General features: G+C 35.1%; 1 protein-coding gene across 2 annotated transcripts in view; it reads left to right on the top strand.

Moving 5' to 3' along the window:
• Positions 1-16,635, top strand: part of CCDC93 (coiled-coil domain containing 93) — a 116,759-nt gene that overhangs the window by 73,962 nt on the left and 26,162 nt on the right. Inside the window, exons 13-18 of one of the 2 annotated variants that reach the window (XM_003763798.4) lie at positions 3,345-3,407; positions 6,662-6,735; positions 9,238-9,319; positions 9,950-10,021; positions 12,487-12,558; positions 15,254-15,362. In XM_003763798.4, coding sequence (XP_003763846.1) covers positions 3,345-3,407; positions 6,662-6,735; positions 9,238-9,319; positions 9,950-10,021; positions 12,487-12,558; positions 15,254-15,362 — 472 coding nt within the window. The remainder of the gene's footprint in view (positions 1-3,344; positions 3,408-6,661; positions 6,736-9,237; positions 9,320-9,949; positions 10,022-12,486; positions 12,559-15,253; positions 15,363-16,635) is intronic. The other variant, XM_031959979.1, reaches the window with a different exon arrangement.

The following is a 16,635-nucleotide window of genomic DNA, read 5'->3' on the forward strand; positions in this document are numbered from 1 at the left end:
GTTGGTAACAATGTTAGGTATAGGTAGTTTTCAAATATTTGGTGTACAATATCACATTTATTCATTTGGGCCCAAAACACTTGCAAATAACAAGATTAATTTGACAGACATGATAAGGAAATTCAGAAGCTACTAAACAAACAAACAAAAAAGGAATTCCATAGTGTTTACCAGTACAAGAGTTCATCCATCTCTAAGAAGGCAGAGTTTAATTCCATCAAAAATAAAGTGAAAGCAAAACTTAAAGAGGTACAGAATTTTACCTCAGTAAGAATGCAATTGAAATTCTGTTTTATCCTTAAAGTAACAATTCAGAATACTTTTATCATGCCCTGAATGCTATTTATGGACCAAAAACCTATGGTGCATTTCAAATACTCATTGCTGATGTAGTCACATTGATTAGTTGATGCGGATCTGATCCTGAAAAGATGGGCTGAACCCTTTCATAGTGTTCTTAATGGACTGTTCTCAATGCTGAAGTCCTCTCTAGCCGAACTTTCAGGTGAAGAAGAGGTTTTGAATGTCATTGGGCTCCTCTCATGTGGCAAAGTACTTGGTATTGATTTTATTCCAGTTGAGATTTACAAAGCAGGGAATCCACTGCTCATACAGAAGCTGACTGAAGTCTTCCAAGTTATATGGGAAGAAGAGGTTATCCCCTAGGAGTAAAAGGATGTCTCCATTGTCCATCTCTAAGGAAAAGGGAAACAGATTATCCTGTGATAATTAGAGAGGAAGTTCTCTCTTAATCCTTACTGGCAAAATTTCTTGAAGTCCTCCCTAATAAGTAATCCTTTACCTGGAAGATAGTTATCTAACCGAGAGACAGGATGGCTTCAGAAAGGTCACAAAGCTAGTAAGTGTCTGAGGCCAGATTTGAACTTAGGTCTTCCAGAATCCAGGCCTATTTGGCTATCCACTGCACCACCTAGCTGTCCTAGATAAGGAATTAGAGAATAGAAAAGAAGGAAGTTACAGGAAATGCACCAGAAAGGGGCAAATCAAAATAATTAGGAGTATTAGAAGACTAGGGATTGATGGAAGGTTTAGGGAAATAAGAACAGAAAAGGAAAAAAACTTAATGGAACTGTCCAGGAAAGGCAATGTGGAGCACAGAGATAATCTATTCATCTTTCGCTCTTACCCCCTCTTTATTACTATTTCTTTCCTCTATCTCCCTCTGTTTCTCTCCACTATAATGAGAAAATTTCCCTCAAGATAGTGATAATCAAGAATGAAAAAAGAAGGATGGAGAATAAGCAATGATATGTTCACTTGTTATTCCTTTCATGGATCCTTGAAATCTTAACTTTACTTAACGCATTCAACTTAAAAATAAGGTCAGTTCTAAGACCTTTCTAGCATCTCAGAATTCTTCTTCCCCTCTGTAGGGCCCTCACTCTACCAAAAAAAAAAAAAAAACTCTAGGAGTATACAACTAGTTAATGTCTGAAGCTGGATTTGAATTCCAGAGCCAGTGTGCACTGCACCAACTGGCTGCCTCCTCCTAGCTACTCATTTCACTTTTACAAGAGAGTAAATACTTAAATTGCAAATATAGTCGTCAGCAAATATTTATTAAGTACCTATTATATTCCAGGTACTGTGATAAACATTGTGGATGCAAAGAAAGGCAAAAAATAGTCCCTGCTGTTAAGAAAGTCATAGTTTAATGGAGGAGACATCATGCAAAAATCTATGTGCAGACAAGCTTATATACAGGATAAACTGAACTACAGTATCATTAAGGCAATGAAGAAAGGCTCCTTAGAGAAGTTGGGATCTTAGCTAATACTTCAAAGGTTTTAAAGAGCAAAGAGAATTTTATAGTTTATTTTGGAGATAATAGAAAGGAAGTTTATTGAATAAAGTTTATTGAATATTGAATAAAGAGGGGTGTGACAGGTCTATAATTTAGGAAGATCAGTTTGATAGTAGCTGAGTTTAGAGAATCAACTTTTAAAGGATTCTTTGCACATTTCCTAAAATCATTTTGTGAAGGACATCCTCTTTTGTGCAGAGGGTATTCTTCTAATGGAGAAGGTAGGAGATGATGTCCAGTGACTACTTAAAATGTTATGTCAACAAAAGGTTGCAACCTTGAAAAAATTCTAAACAGAATTATCTTTTTCTTGGATTTGATGAAATTCTGCATATTTTTTTGCCATCTGGTCTAGCCCATCTGTCATAAGTAGTTAATCAGCAAAATTTTTTCCAAATGAACTAAAATTGTAGTTTCATGATCAATCAGATTAATTGAGTTTAGAGACAGTATGGTGTCATGGAGAGACTCCTGATTTTTGTAATTCAGCAACTTGGCCTCAGATCCTGCCTTGAGCATATACAGCCTAAATGACCTTAGAAATTTTACTCTTTTGGGGTCTTTCTATAAAATAAGATGGCTGGGCTGGATGGTTTCTGAGGGTCTTTCCAACTCCAGAACTGTGATCTTATTAATTGTCTTTTGTGGTTTGTTGTTCATTCATTTTCCTGGGGTCAAACTCTTGATCATCTTTTGATTATTTTTAAAAGCATTCAGTAACACCTGAAACAGATTAAGTTTTCTCCATCTTCTCTGAGACAGTCCAGTACCTAGGAAAGAACACTGATCTAGGAATCTTTAGATCTAGGTTCTGGTCTTACTAACTCATTGTGTGTCTTTGGTTAAGTCAAGTTTCAGTTTCCTTATCTTTTTTTTTTTTTTAAAGGTGGGGGAAGTGGATTAGGCTATTTCCAAAAATCCCTTTTAATGCTGATGTTTTGGGAGTTTATTAGTTGTTATGGCAGAAAGAGGTAGGCTATAAAAAAAAGAAAAAAGTATTCTGTGGAGGTTGAGTTTTGTATTATTTTGTTTGTTTAATGGAGGAGACAGCATGCAAGTATACTTGCAAGGAGCAAGTATATAATCTTGGGAGCATAGCCCCAACAGCCCCAACAACCCCAACAGTCTCTCCTTGGGGCTGTCCTTCCAAAACAGCTCAAAATAATCTCTTCATTCACCTACAGACACATTCATTGACCTCATTCCAGATCAAATGATTCCAAGGCTTTTTTACTCCTATTTGTTTTTAGAATGTCATAATGACATTGTTCAAAAAGCACTGTCTGTCATGAGAGTCAAGGAGTCTGAGCTCTTTTTCTAATTTTCTCCGTGATCTTGAGTAAGTCATATAAAATTCTTTGCCTTGGCCATCTTCTGCCAAATGGGTACAATAATGCAATCTACCTGCTAGGAAAGGTTTTGTGACTGTTATTTGTAATGAGGATATTACAATGTTTCGAAAGGTATCATTATTGTGCAAACCATTCTGTTGATTTTCTTACTTTTGTATCTTTTACAGTTACAGGCCAAGTGTGCAGATTTACAAGTCAAATATGATGAAGCAAAGACAAAACTTTCAGAAGTAAGTTTCTTATTTGTCTTGGCTTTGGGGGAGGGGAGATGTTCAGCCACATATTTGATTTTCAATGATCAAGTTTATGCAGATAATTGGATTAGCTGGTACAGGAGAGCTACAAAGTATGATTCTCATCTCCAAGGAGTTTACAGTTTAGATAGAAAGATAAGATATAACCTATAAAAAACTAAATAACTACAAGAAAGTATATTGCAAATGAGAGTAGTAGAGATAGTGGGTACTGTAGTGAGCCAGAATGGGGAAAGGTTACTAGAGGCTAGAAAGAAGGGGTTGTAGAAGTGGTATTTGAGCCTTGAAAGATGAACAGTAGGGTTTGGAGAGGCAGAACAGAGAAAGATTGGCAGCTAGGCTAGAGAACCTCAGAACACATATGGCTGGGCATCCAAAAGAAATAGAGAACATAGACCCTTCCTCCCTCAAGAAGTTCAATAAATTCTTTAGGAGAAAAGAATTTTTACTTTTGGAGATTTTGTGGAGATGTCAGATTTCTTATATATATATATATATATATATATATATATGTGTGTGTGTGTGTGTATATGTATATGTGTATATATACATATATATCAAGTAGAATCATTGAATATTCTAACTTTTAAAAAATTGATAGGGTGATTTTTTTTTTAAAAGTGGGATAGTGTATTGTAAGCTATAACATTAGTTTATATTAGATTAAGTGATCTTTTGGGTTTCAGATATTCTGAGGTTACCACCAAGAACTTGCATTCCACAGATCTCTGCTTTCCTTCATTATGTTACCAAGGTAAAGAAAAGAGGAGAAAAAATGGTTGACATGTATTTTCTTATAAAATTAGCTTAACTTTGATGAAATAAAACTTGATTATTCTCATCAGATCCCTGGTTTTCCTTCAATGTACCAGAAACAATTGAAACTTGTCCCTGAAGTTTTGGAAGAAATGTGAACTAAAATGTTCGACAATATTTCTGTTCTATAAACAAATTAAAATGACTTAGTCTTTGAGATCATTCAGTTGTACATGTATTGTTCTTCCAGAACATTGGTAGGTATTTTGGAGGCTTGATTAGTTTGCCTAGGAGCTTGAGCAAAGAGATTTCAACATTTTTCGGACTTGCTCATTAGTGGTGAGCCTCTGTTCTCCATATCGAATGACAACCAAATGAGAAGAAATTTATTTTTATTTAAAGCAGTAAGATTTTTAAGTTGCTCATAGAGGGAAATTTCCTGATTCCAAGTTGAAAATTATTAGAACCTATAATTAAGAGAGATAACTAAAGGACTTTGGAATATCCTTTTTCATGGGACTTTTAAAATTAACATGTTTTAGAAACTGTGGGACATTCCTTCCCAGACTCAGAGGGTTATACCTGATAATTTTCCTTGAGGCCTTGGGAATAGAATTCTAGAGGAAGTGTATAAATTAACCCCACACAGAAAGCTATCTGCTTCATGGTGTAAAGCCTACGTAAAGAAAAGTAGTTTCTGGACTGAGGAGAGAGTAAGTGGGGCTAGGAAGCTTTGTATCAAAAATGGTCTTGAAAAAAAAAATTTTTTTAATGATAACCCTGTCAGCATCTGAGAATATCCCTCTAAGAAGAGTCTCTGGTTTAGAAAAAGATCAGATTTAATCACTTTCTAGCCTACTCACTATGAACTATGTATAACAGAGAATTATTTTTAAGTATCGGATTTTGTCTGCTTTTAGAAGTGTTTCTTTCAGTATCTGTACCCTTGCTTTTGAGAGAATGCAGAATTCCAAAAGATCCCATATTCCATTTGACCCATTTTCAAGGACATCAAAAAACAAATGTGCTCTGTGATGGAATTCCCCAAACAGCAGCAGCTGGAGAGCATGGATCTTGGCAGTCAGTTGCAACCATATGATGTCACAGGAGTTCTCACATTACCTCCCATCATTCTCTCATATCTGGGCAGAATGACTCCAGAACATTATGACTGCCATACTGTGACAATAGGTGCTAGTGACCAACCCTCCTGACTCATACGGTCTAGTTCTATTTTCTTTTAGTTCCAGATCTAGATAATGCTAAGATTAAAATAATTAAAATTAACAGTCCAGTTAACAAGCATTCATTTATCACTTTCTAGAGGTCAAGTACTGTGCTAAGTGCTAGGATTACAAAGAAAGAGCTCATGCTTTAGAATCATAGAGTACAGATTTTTCAACTAAAGTAAATGCTAAATGAGGCTAATCTAAACACTAGTCCATGGTAAATTTGCATTCCATATCTCTTTTCCAGCTCAGATCTAGTGAGAGCCTCAGTCTCCTTGTGAGCATACTTTGTAGGTCTTGGCTCTCCTGACTATCAGACTGTCACCTTCATTTTCTTCTAATTAAGAAAAGGAGTTAGCTGAAAGCCTGGCTTATATAAGCTGAAAAATAGTGGTCTTCATTCTGCTATTTGTTTTGCTTCAGTGAATGCCCCAGTCATATATTTAAAAAAAATAAATAATTCCATTTGTACTCCTGAAGTTTACCAATTACTTTCCTTATGGTAAATCTGGGACTTAACAGTGGAGAAAGAATGCTGGATTTGGAATCTGATCACCTGGTTTCAAATTACGACTGCTACTTACCACTTCTGTGACCTTGGCCAAATCACATTTCTCAGAATTTCACCTTCCCCATCTCTAAAATTAGAGTGTCAGGCTAGAGACCTCTAAGATGCCTCTGTCTCTGAATATATGGTTCCTTAATAGGCACTACAATTCTTATTAACCCTGTTTTACAGATGAGAAAACTAAGATCCTGAGAGAGTGATATCTAGTATCTATAACTAATAAATATCAGAGGTAGAATTCAAATTTAGATATGACCCCAAATTCAAAAACAGTCTTTGACTCTTAATTCCAGTGTTTTATATGGCATACTGTATCTCATAACTTTTTCTATATAAGTTGGGGAAATGAGAAAGTATTCTTAGCTTTTATATTTGATTCACTATCCATTAGTTATTCTGCTTTTATAAAGTCATTGCTACACTTTTCAGTCTTAGCAGAATGAGTTACAAACAATATGGGTTTGGAATTTTCAATGTTATTCTGTCATCCTTCCCCCTTTTAATGACTAGAATTTCCAAATCATTCTGCAAAATGGTAAATTGGGCCAAATCTGGTGTTACTCACATGAAAATGAAACAAATTCTATTAGTTCCACAGTGCCAAAGAGAGAAGGGGGTCCTTACTTGAGGTTACTTCCTCAAGCTCATGCAAATGACGTGGCCATTCTCTCCTACAGGTAAAAAGTTACAGTGAGAAATTGGACCAAGAATTGGCAGCCCTCGAGAAGATAGAATCCCAGGCTGACCCAAGGCAAGTTTCTTCCTAGATTGATTATTAAATTTATTTAGGTTTCCCTGAAAGCTAATAATAGGATTGTCAGTGGTTGGTTCACTTAGTTATTTTGAGCATGAAACTAATGATATTAAAGATATGGTTTTTGTTCACATAAGGCTATTAATTCAATTCTGCTTCATGGACCCAGCCTGTGCCCCTTCTACTTTCTTACCCTTTTCTCGCTCTCCAAAACCATGCCAGAAGTTTCAGGGATGATTTTAATATGTTCTGATCCTAAGAGACATCTTAGCACAAAAGATGGAAGGCCAGCCTTGAAGTCAGATATGGAGTTTGGACCTACTCCTGACAGATACTGGCTATGTGACTTTTTAGTTCCCCAAGCAATCCTTAGAGACTGGTTGCTGAAGTGCAAATGTTCATCCATGTGAGTGGAAGTTTCCCTATACTAATGGGAATAGGAAACTGGAAATTCTCTCTTCCAATAAAATCACATTTGGCACTGGTTGCTTCAGAATTGAAGAGCTAAAATTATTTTAAATTGGCTAAAACATGTCCACTAAAGTCCTCCTTCAGTAAGACACTGGGTTCTCCAAGACTGTGCCAGTGAAGGACATAATTTTTGAGTCTTTATGAGTTTGAAAAGATTTTAACCATGATTGGCACCTGCCATCCAGTGACCAGTCAGGCTTAGTGCAGAAGAGCTTATCAAAAAGTTGGTCACCAACCAAAGAATATTTCTTTACTAAGGAAGTAAGCTTCTTAACCTTTTTTTGTGGTTCCCCTTGGTTATCTACTGAAGCCTATAGATGTCTTCTAATGATAATAATCTTAAATACATAAAATAAAATACATATGATGACAAAGGAAACCAATTGTGTTGGAATACAGTTAAGATAGATGCATACATACATACATACATACATACATGTGTGTATGTGTGTGTGTTGTAAACCCTGCTTTAAGAACCCCTAAGAATCAAAGAATATCAAAGATATCAAAGACTTAGCTTGCATTTGTAGAGAGAATGCTGTAACAAAATGGATCTTTTGAAATATCTTCATGACTTCTATTGGGAAGGTTACTCTGACATTTTAATTATTTTTTCTTTCAAAAATTCACTGGTTTGATTTTTCTAATGTATTCTAAGATCATGTTGTACCTCTTCTTTGTTCTGTAAGCTTGCAGTGGTCCTTAATCAAGAGTGAAATCAGCCTGACTTGATTATCAGTCTTTACCTGCTAAAAGCCCTTAATAGAGAGTTGACAGGACCTATTGCAGCCACTGGAAAAACAACTAACCACAACCCAAACATTGGATCCTCTTTGCATATAAAGGGTAGAATTATAAATGTAGATTAGCCCAATTATGAGAAGGCACATTTCTATTTTTTGTAGATATATGAGTTACAACATTTAGTTTTAAATGAGAGAAGGGTCTCTCATGATGCTTATGTTTTGCTTATTATTGACATCCCTTATTATTTATTGAGATGACTCAGTAGTTAAGTACCAGTTCATTTTCTCTACATGGCAGTGATACCTACATTATAAATTTTTTTTTAAATCATATGTAATATATTAGATTTATTTTCCATCTGGGGGAGGGGAAAATTGGAACACAAAGTTTTGTAATGGTCAATGTTGAAAAATTACCCTTGCATATGTTTTGAAAATAAAAAAGCTTGAATTAAAAAAAAAAAAAAGAATGAAGGACAAACAAAAATAAATAAATAAAAAAAATCATGGAAATTCTGGCCCAGAAACAAAGAGCCCAAGATTTTAATGGATTTTTTTTCTTCAATGGAATATTCAGTGGGCATATAATAATATAATCTGTAGCAATAACAAAACTGTAACTCACATTTCTAATTGCACTTCACAGTTTATAATTGTATTTTCCTCATAACAACCCTATGATATAAGTATTATTAGTCTATTTATGCAGATGAAGAAATTAAGACTCAGAGATGTTATATAACCATAGGCAGTGTGAGTTGGAGTCAGGATTTGAATCTAAGTCATCTGACTCCCAAGTCCATTCCATTATACTATTCTATCCTTCGTCAATTTACATTCTAGGATAAATATTGTCAGAGAGTTGACATTTTTATTTCCAAATCAGAAATTCCTAATGGTCTTAGGGAAACCTATTTCCTCTCTAGGATAGATTTTTCATTCCTTTTTATATTCTATATGTAATTGAATAGCTGGTATGATTAAATATCCCGCACTACTGAAACTCTTTGACATCCTCGTTTTAATGATTTAAGTTCTTGAATTTACAATGTTTGGATGCAATATGATAAGCTGTGGTTATCAGAAAATAGGGGGAAAATTAGATTTTCACCTAAATAAAAGTCAGTTATAGGGATAGAAAGCTCTATATGCAGGGTACTCTTTGGAGAAATGAATGAAATAAAAGATATGGCTGTTGTAACTGGGGAAGCTGGTTTTAGATCTTTTTCAGAAAGAAATAATGTTAGTTCCTCTGTTATCTTCTTGGTCTTTTTTTTTTCAGCATTCTGCAGAATTTAAGAACACTTGTAGCTATGAATGAAAATCTGAAAAGTCAGGAACAAGAATTCAAAGCACATTGTAGAGTAAGTGTTGTGCTTGTCCTACCCCTTCTCCCCATGCCTTACCTCCCGCATTGCCTCTTGTTGCAGTCACTTACTCTAAACGTTATTCATTCATTTGTTTGTTCATTCATTCAATTAATATATTAAAGGCCTCTTGTGTGTCTGCATGCTGTGGAAAAACAAATCCAAAAATATGTACCCCACAGGCAATTAGAATCTACTAAGGGAAGTAAGATATATATACATACATACATACAAGTAACAGAATTAGGCCATATAGCTCAAGTGCCAAGTGAATGGTTCAAATTAATAAGTACTACAAGAATTCATAAAATCCTCATTGTTTCAGAGGATATCTATTCCAGCCAAACACCTGAACAGGATGAGTTGATTCAGAAAGCCTTCATATAGAAGGGAGGATTCAATCTGAACTCTAAAGGAGTTTGAGATTTTCAAAGATGGATAAGAAAAGGGTATGAGGATATAGGGGCTGGTATCATTCCCTATATTGTTCCCATCCAAGCATTTTAATGACTTTACTGATAAAGTCTTAATGGAGCATGGATATATGGCTTTTCTATCAGTCATTTCCATAATTGCTTATAGATGATAGCTGTTCATGGTTCATAAACACTTATATTGCTTTCAAAGGAAGAGATGACACGTCTCCAGCAGAATATTGAAAGTTTAAAAGCTGAAACATCAGAAGATGGAGATGAAAAGGTAATTGTTTTGAATTAGAATTCAGAATTCTGGATTTTCTTTCTTTTCTGTTACTAAGACACTTCTACTTTCTTGGCCAGTTTATATAACAGCTCTAAAGTCAAGTTTTTGAACTGCTTTCCTCCCATGTGGTTGAGTTTTTTCCTCAATAGCATTTTATTTTTCCAATTACATGTAAAGATAGTTTTCAGTATTCATTTTTCTAAGATTTTTGAATTCCAGATTCTTTCTCCCTTCTTTCCTTTCTCACTTCCCCAAGACAACAAACAGTATGATATGGGTTATACATGTACAATCATTTTAAACATATCTTCATATTAATCATGTTGTGAAAGAAAGAGCAGAACAAAAGGGAAAAACCATGAGAAAGAAAAAGCTGACAAACAAAAAAAGTGAAAATAGCATTCTTTGATCTGCATTCAGTCTCCATAGTTCTCTCTTTCTGGATGCAGATGGCATTTTCCATCCCAAGTCTACTGGAATTGACTTGGATCTCTGTATTGCTGAGAAGAGGTAAGTAAGTCTGTCATAGTTGATCATCAGATAATCTTGCAGTTGACAGTATACAATGTTCCCCTGGTTTTGCTCACTTCACTCAGCATAAATTCTTATCCATGTGAGTCTTTTCAGGCTTTTCTGAAATCAGCCTGCATAACATTTTTTTAAGAACAGTATTCTATTACATTCATATATCATAACTTAATTAGTCATTTCCTAGTTGATGCTTCTCATGTTGTGTTGAGATCTCCCATGGACTCTGTACCCCTATTTTCTCTACCTTCTCTTATCGCAAAAAAAAAAAAAATCAGTAATGGATTTTGTAATTCAAACCTATTACCCAGAAGTCACCAGATAACTCTTGTTATCACAACCAGCTTTAAAGGATGAGAAAAAAGGAAAGTTATGAGAGTATCTGATGTCTGCTACTTGTTTCATCCACTTTAGAATTTTCACATAATACTACAGAACATAGCATCTCCCAATTACAAAAGTGTTTCTCTAGAGATGGCTAACTGTTTTTTGTGAGAGAACAAAGAAGAGTTTGAATTTGCATTCATCTGTTTACCAGAGAATAGTGAAGAAACCATATTATGACTGTCCTGGAGTTCACCAGCAATGAAAGACATCTCACTAGAGCCTGGAGAACAATCTGAATTCTAGTATCTAGTCCAAGCCACAAGACATTCATAATAACTTCTTATCATGGTTAGACTCTTCCTTCTCCAGTAGAAGAATGTGAGAGAATCTAATAAAGTTCACTTCAATTCTTAGCAGGTCTTACCTCCAAACAGAGACTTGTAATGTCTGAGAGGCTTACTGGTCATGCTAGTAGTTTTAACTCAAAAGATCTCTTGGAGGCGTGAAGGCTGAAATGCACTTTGATTTCTTTCTCACAAACAATTCTAATGATCTTTCTCTGGTTTGTTTTTCCTTCTTTGTAACTAACTGAAAGTTTTCTGTTCCCTGAGGAGCCTTGTTTGCAAATACAAAAATAGTCATATTATTCAAGACATTATTCAAGGTGGACAGAACCTTTGAGGTACTTCATCTAGGCCTACCACCTCATTTTTTGGATGTGAAGACTGAGGCTCAAAGATGGGAAATGTCACTTAGGTCACTGTATAACTGCTTAATGAAAGAGCTGGTATTAGAATCTATGTTTCTTGAACTTCTGTCTAGTTCAATGTTTTTCTCTTATACCATATTCTCATATTTATCCTTTTAAATTGTTAATAACTGTGTTACAGATTTGGTTTATAGATAGGCTTTCTTAAATCAAAACCCACCATTCTCCAACATGTCATCCACTTTTGAATTCTTTCTTCAGTAACAATGTTTGGTTTTGTAACAGTGGCTCTATAAGTAGCAGTACTAAGTATTTCATTAATATAATGATATCTCATTTACCAATTATCAGCAAAACACAGTAACTAAACTAATTGTTTTGTTAGCAGTTTAGTGTGTAGCAGTAGCTTATATTTAAAAAGAATTTGTCCGGAGTTTTTAAGGTAAAGGCTATGACAGTGAGAGTATGAAGTCTAATGCTAATTTAAAGCCACAGGAAATTAAGCGTAGTTTCCTAACATAAGGAGAATATATCTCTTCCTTATATGCCAGAAGTATTGTCTCAAGAAAATGTGTAAGTTGGTAGCTATGTAATAAAACAGAATAAAACCTACAGCCTTAATCTCATTAATTCTACACTCTAAAACCAAGTTAACTAACCCAGATTTGGTGACAAATGACCACCAGTTTACTCTACTCAGTCTTAAAAACTTAAAGCCCATTATTTCCTTTTCAGTTCTGTGTGCTAAGACACCTTTTGTTTCCACCTAAAATTTATTAATCTTTTTTCAAAGAAAGCCACATTTTGTCAAATGTTGTAACATATTTCTTAAAATATTACCTTTTTTCTGAGTGGAAACTATTTCTCCCCAAATTACTATTGGATTTTTCCATTTTAGGAACCCACCAGAGTTATAGACCAACAGCATAAAACTGAGAAAGAAAAGCTTCAGAAAATCCGTCTATTGCTGGTAAGTAGAAAAATATTGACAAGATGTGATTTCCTGTGATGAAATTAGAAAGTCACATTATTTAAGAATTGGATAACTCTTGTAGAGAATCTGACTGCTGTATTTTAAACTTATCAGTTTATATTTGGAGTCACATAGTAAAGTGTGTGAATTTAAAAAAAAAAAAAAAAAAGGTTTATGGCATATATCTTGTGCCAAAAGGAGATTCAGAAATAAAAGAGCTCAATAATTCAGTGTTTGAAAGTATAAAACATAATTGCCCAGAGAAAAACTTCCTATTTTTAAAAAATGTCTTATACCACACTCCACAAAAAATTCTAAATGGAATTAGAGATTGGATTGAAAACCAAACTGTTAGGGTCCTGAATTTTTAGAACAAGATTTTATCCTCTTGTTTCAGGGATCCCTTTAGCAATCTGGTCAGTGAAGTCTATCAACATCTTTTTTAGATTAAGGTTTTTAAATGCTTTAAACACATAGAAGTACAAAGGAAACAAATGATAGTGAAGTATAGTTGTCCACGTAGTAACAACAACAAAAAAATTCATAGTCCCATGGTTAAAAACCCCTCTATTTCCAGTCTTCTGAGTCTCACAAAACCATCTGCCCTATCCCTTTATTTCTTTTCAAATTAACAAGCACTTTCCCTCTGTCCCACTTTCTTTCCCCACTTACAAAAAAGAAAAACTAGTTCCTTTATATATGTTGAAAAATGTATCTCATACATGTTGAATCTTTTATTTCTTTGTCAAAAATTGGGTAGAGTTGGCCTTCTGGAATCATGGTTTGTCACTAAAAAGGATCAGTTTCTATCCTTTATATACTTTAATTTAAAACAAAGCAGGCCACTTGAGTCTGTAAATAACACAAAAGATGATCAAGATTTAGAAAATAATGAATGTGCATTGAATGAATTCAGACTTTATCACATTCTGGGATATTAGAACCAGAGCTCCCTTTGAAAGTTAAAAGTGATAATTTTAGGGAAAATAAATGAAAGTATTCACACACCGATTACTCCAAGAGGTGACACAGAATGAAAGTATAACTAAACAGAAGCTTAGCTGAATTTATAGATGATAAATGACTTAAGTTATTTTAGAGATGTTCGGGTTACATTTCTAATCATGTAAAGTTGATGTCATGAAGGACACCTTTGCCCTCTCACAGCCTGTCCCTTTATGGCGCTTTCAGAGACAGAATTCTGTATGATTTTTAGGGCTGACTTTCCCTTATATCATATATAACTTATGTTAAGGGAGGTAGAGAGTAGTAACCATGTAAGTTGAAAAAACAAAGGGAAAAAAAATCAGTGTTATTCTGAAAAGGTTAAGAAATGTTTGTCTCATTTATTCCTTCCTGTTCTAAGAGGTATAATCACTATGGTAGATACTATTAAGATGCCAAAAATTAAAATTTTAAGATATAGTTGGTAAAAGAAAAGACATGTATAAAGAAGCAACACATAACAGTAGACATTATGTTTGATGTATCCAATATGTGCCAGATGAGTGCTGTGGACATAAATGTTATGAGTCCAGAATAGGAAGAGGATTTGGAATGAGATGGTAAGAAGTACTTATCCCACAGTGCCTGGAACATAATGGATATTTAACAAATGCTGCTTGGACTGACTGACTGACTTGAGCTTTAAGGCAGCTATAAGATTAATTTGGACAGAGAGGGCGATGGAGGGGAATTTCAAGCAGAGCAAGAGATTTGAGTAAACATGTAGAGGCAAGAAAATGTTTGACAAGAAGAAGAAAGCTGATGAAAAGAAGACAAACCTGAAAAGGTACATTATGAGTTTTAAAGGTCAGACCAAAAATTTTTTTACTGTATCCTTTGGACTAGAGAGAGACTAAATAAAATAATAATAGCTGACACAAATATAGTTCTTTACATATATTATTCAATCCAGCAATCTTTATTATATATATAGGGCAAGACACCATACTGAACAACAGGAATATAAACACAACAAAAAATAGTCTCCACCCTAAAGGAGTTTACAAATGTAAAATTATATATTCATGGATTGAGTATATAATAGTCATGTAGGTGCTTGATACTTTGAGGAGGGATAGAGCACAAACAACCAGGGGAGTCAGAAGAGGATTCCCATAGGAGGTGTCAAATGAACAGACCTTGAAAGAAGTTTGGGATTCTAAAACACAAAGGAGAGAAGGAAGCTTATTCCAGGCATGGGAGGAGAACTGTGCAAAGCCCCAGCAGTGGGAAATGAAATGTCCAGTTCAGACTATAACAAGATGGTGGCCAAGGTGGTTAGAAATGTAGAATGCATGAATGAGAATAATGTGAAGATGGACTGTACCTTTCACCTAGACTTTTACATTTTTTAGCCACCCTCTGCTTGCCCTTACTACTATGGTATCCATATATTTATGTGTGTGCTCTATTTTGGCCTCTGTGAGGAAACTATATCACTCCAGCTTTCAGTTTGTGAAACTGAACTTGGACCAAATCCTCATGTGGGAATACAAGAGGTTGTTGGATTGAAGTCAGAAGGCAAGAGCCCACATTGAGGTTTATCAGCTTGTCACACAGTTTAACATATTATCTATGAAGGTGCCTGTAGAGCACCCTTAACGGGCTTCAACAGTACTTTGTTCTGACATTCTGTAGGTCACGTAAGACCAATTACAAAATGGTGTTTTTCCTCCCTTGCCTTTAGGCTCGAAGAAACCGAGAAATAGCAATTTTGCAACGTAAGATTGATGAAGTACCCAGCAGAGCTGAGTTAACACAGTATCAGAAGAGATTTATTGAACTCTACAGTCAGGGTAGGTGTATCGACCAAGAATGTACTCCCAAGGCTCAGCATAATGGAAGGGAGGGCTTCATCTTGTTTTTAAACGATGGTGCATGAATCACAGCAAATTCTTCTAATGCCATCATGGGTAAGGATTTCATTTAATCATATTCATGCTCACTTTGCACACATTCTACGTAGCCTCCCCATGGAGTGGGCCATAAATCCCAATAACAATGCCTTGGCATTCTCTATTGACAGATTCTTTTCTTCTAATTGAGCTCTTGGTATTGGACTCTGGGACCAGACCTTATCTCGAGCCGCCAGCAACATACATGTACAGCAGGCCTGTTGCTGGAGCAGCCAGAGCTCAGTCCAAGGTTTATGTCTGCTCTTGTGAAGAGGGGAGGAGAATGGCCAATCGGGAACCACAATTTGACCCCTCCCGTTAAAGGGTTCGTAATCTCATCAGAGAAGACACAAGTACACTCCAGTGTGAAACTTATAAATACTCAAAACTTATGTATCTCTTACGACTAAAATGGGAAGAGGCAATACAAAATATAGGCATAATCAGGAATTTGGTAGAGCCTAAGAATATTCACAGATATTTGAAAGTAAAATTTGGAAAAGTTCATTTCCAAAATTTGGATCATGGTCAGAACTACACTTGTTCCATTTGGTTAAACCTAGGTTCCAGCTGGTATATATCTACATAAAGTGGCAGGGGAAGCATTAAGCAATACTGAAGAAGTTGCCAAGCCACTGTGTTAGGTGCTGAGAATACAAAAATTAAAAAGGTCCTTGCCCTTGAAGAGTTTGCATTGTATTAGAAGAAAACTAATAGCTGCCCAAAGATAGAGTACCCCCTACAGATGATATCTCTGTAGAATTATTATTTTGGAGTGCTGTGGCATAGAAATTTTGTTTTACTAATCTGTTGAATTGATCACTATTGTCTGTGACAAAAATATTGCTTAAGCCTTATACTTGCCCATTGTATAGTTTGATTGCGTTTCAAGCCTTTTTGTTTGTTTGTTTGTTTAAATTGGTTCATGTCTCTTGTGAATTAAACTGAGAATTCCTAAAAAGAAGGGGATATGGATGTTTTACCAATGTATTGAGGCAGGCACTTAATTAATCTTTTGGGGGGAAATCAAAAAATATGACCCAAAGAGGTGGTTGCACAAGCTGGAGACATTCTTTCCTTCTAGGCCTGTCAGTGTTAGTAGTCCTGTAAAAGGGTGAATCATATATGTGATAACCTAATGTAAAGACCCTTCAGAAAAAAGTGTTACTTATGA

Source organism: Sarcophilus harrisii, chromosome 3 (assembly GCF_902635505.1).
Source record: "Sarcophilus harrisii chromosome 3, mSarHar1.11, whole genome shotgun sequence".
NCBI classification, from domain to species: Eukaryota; Metazoa; Chordata; class Mammalia; order Dasyuromorphia; family Dasyuridae; genus Sarcophilus; species Sarcophilus harrisii.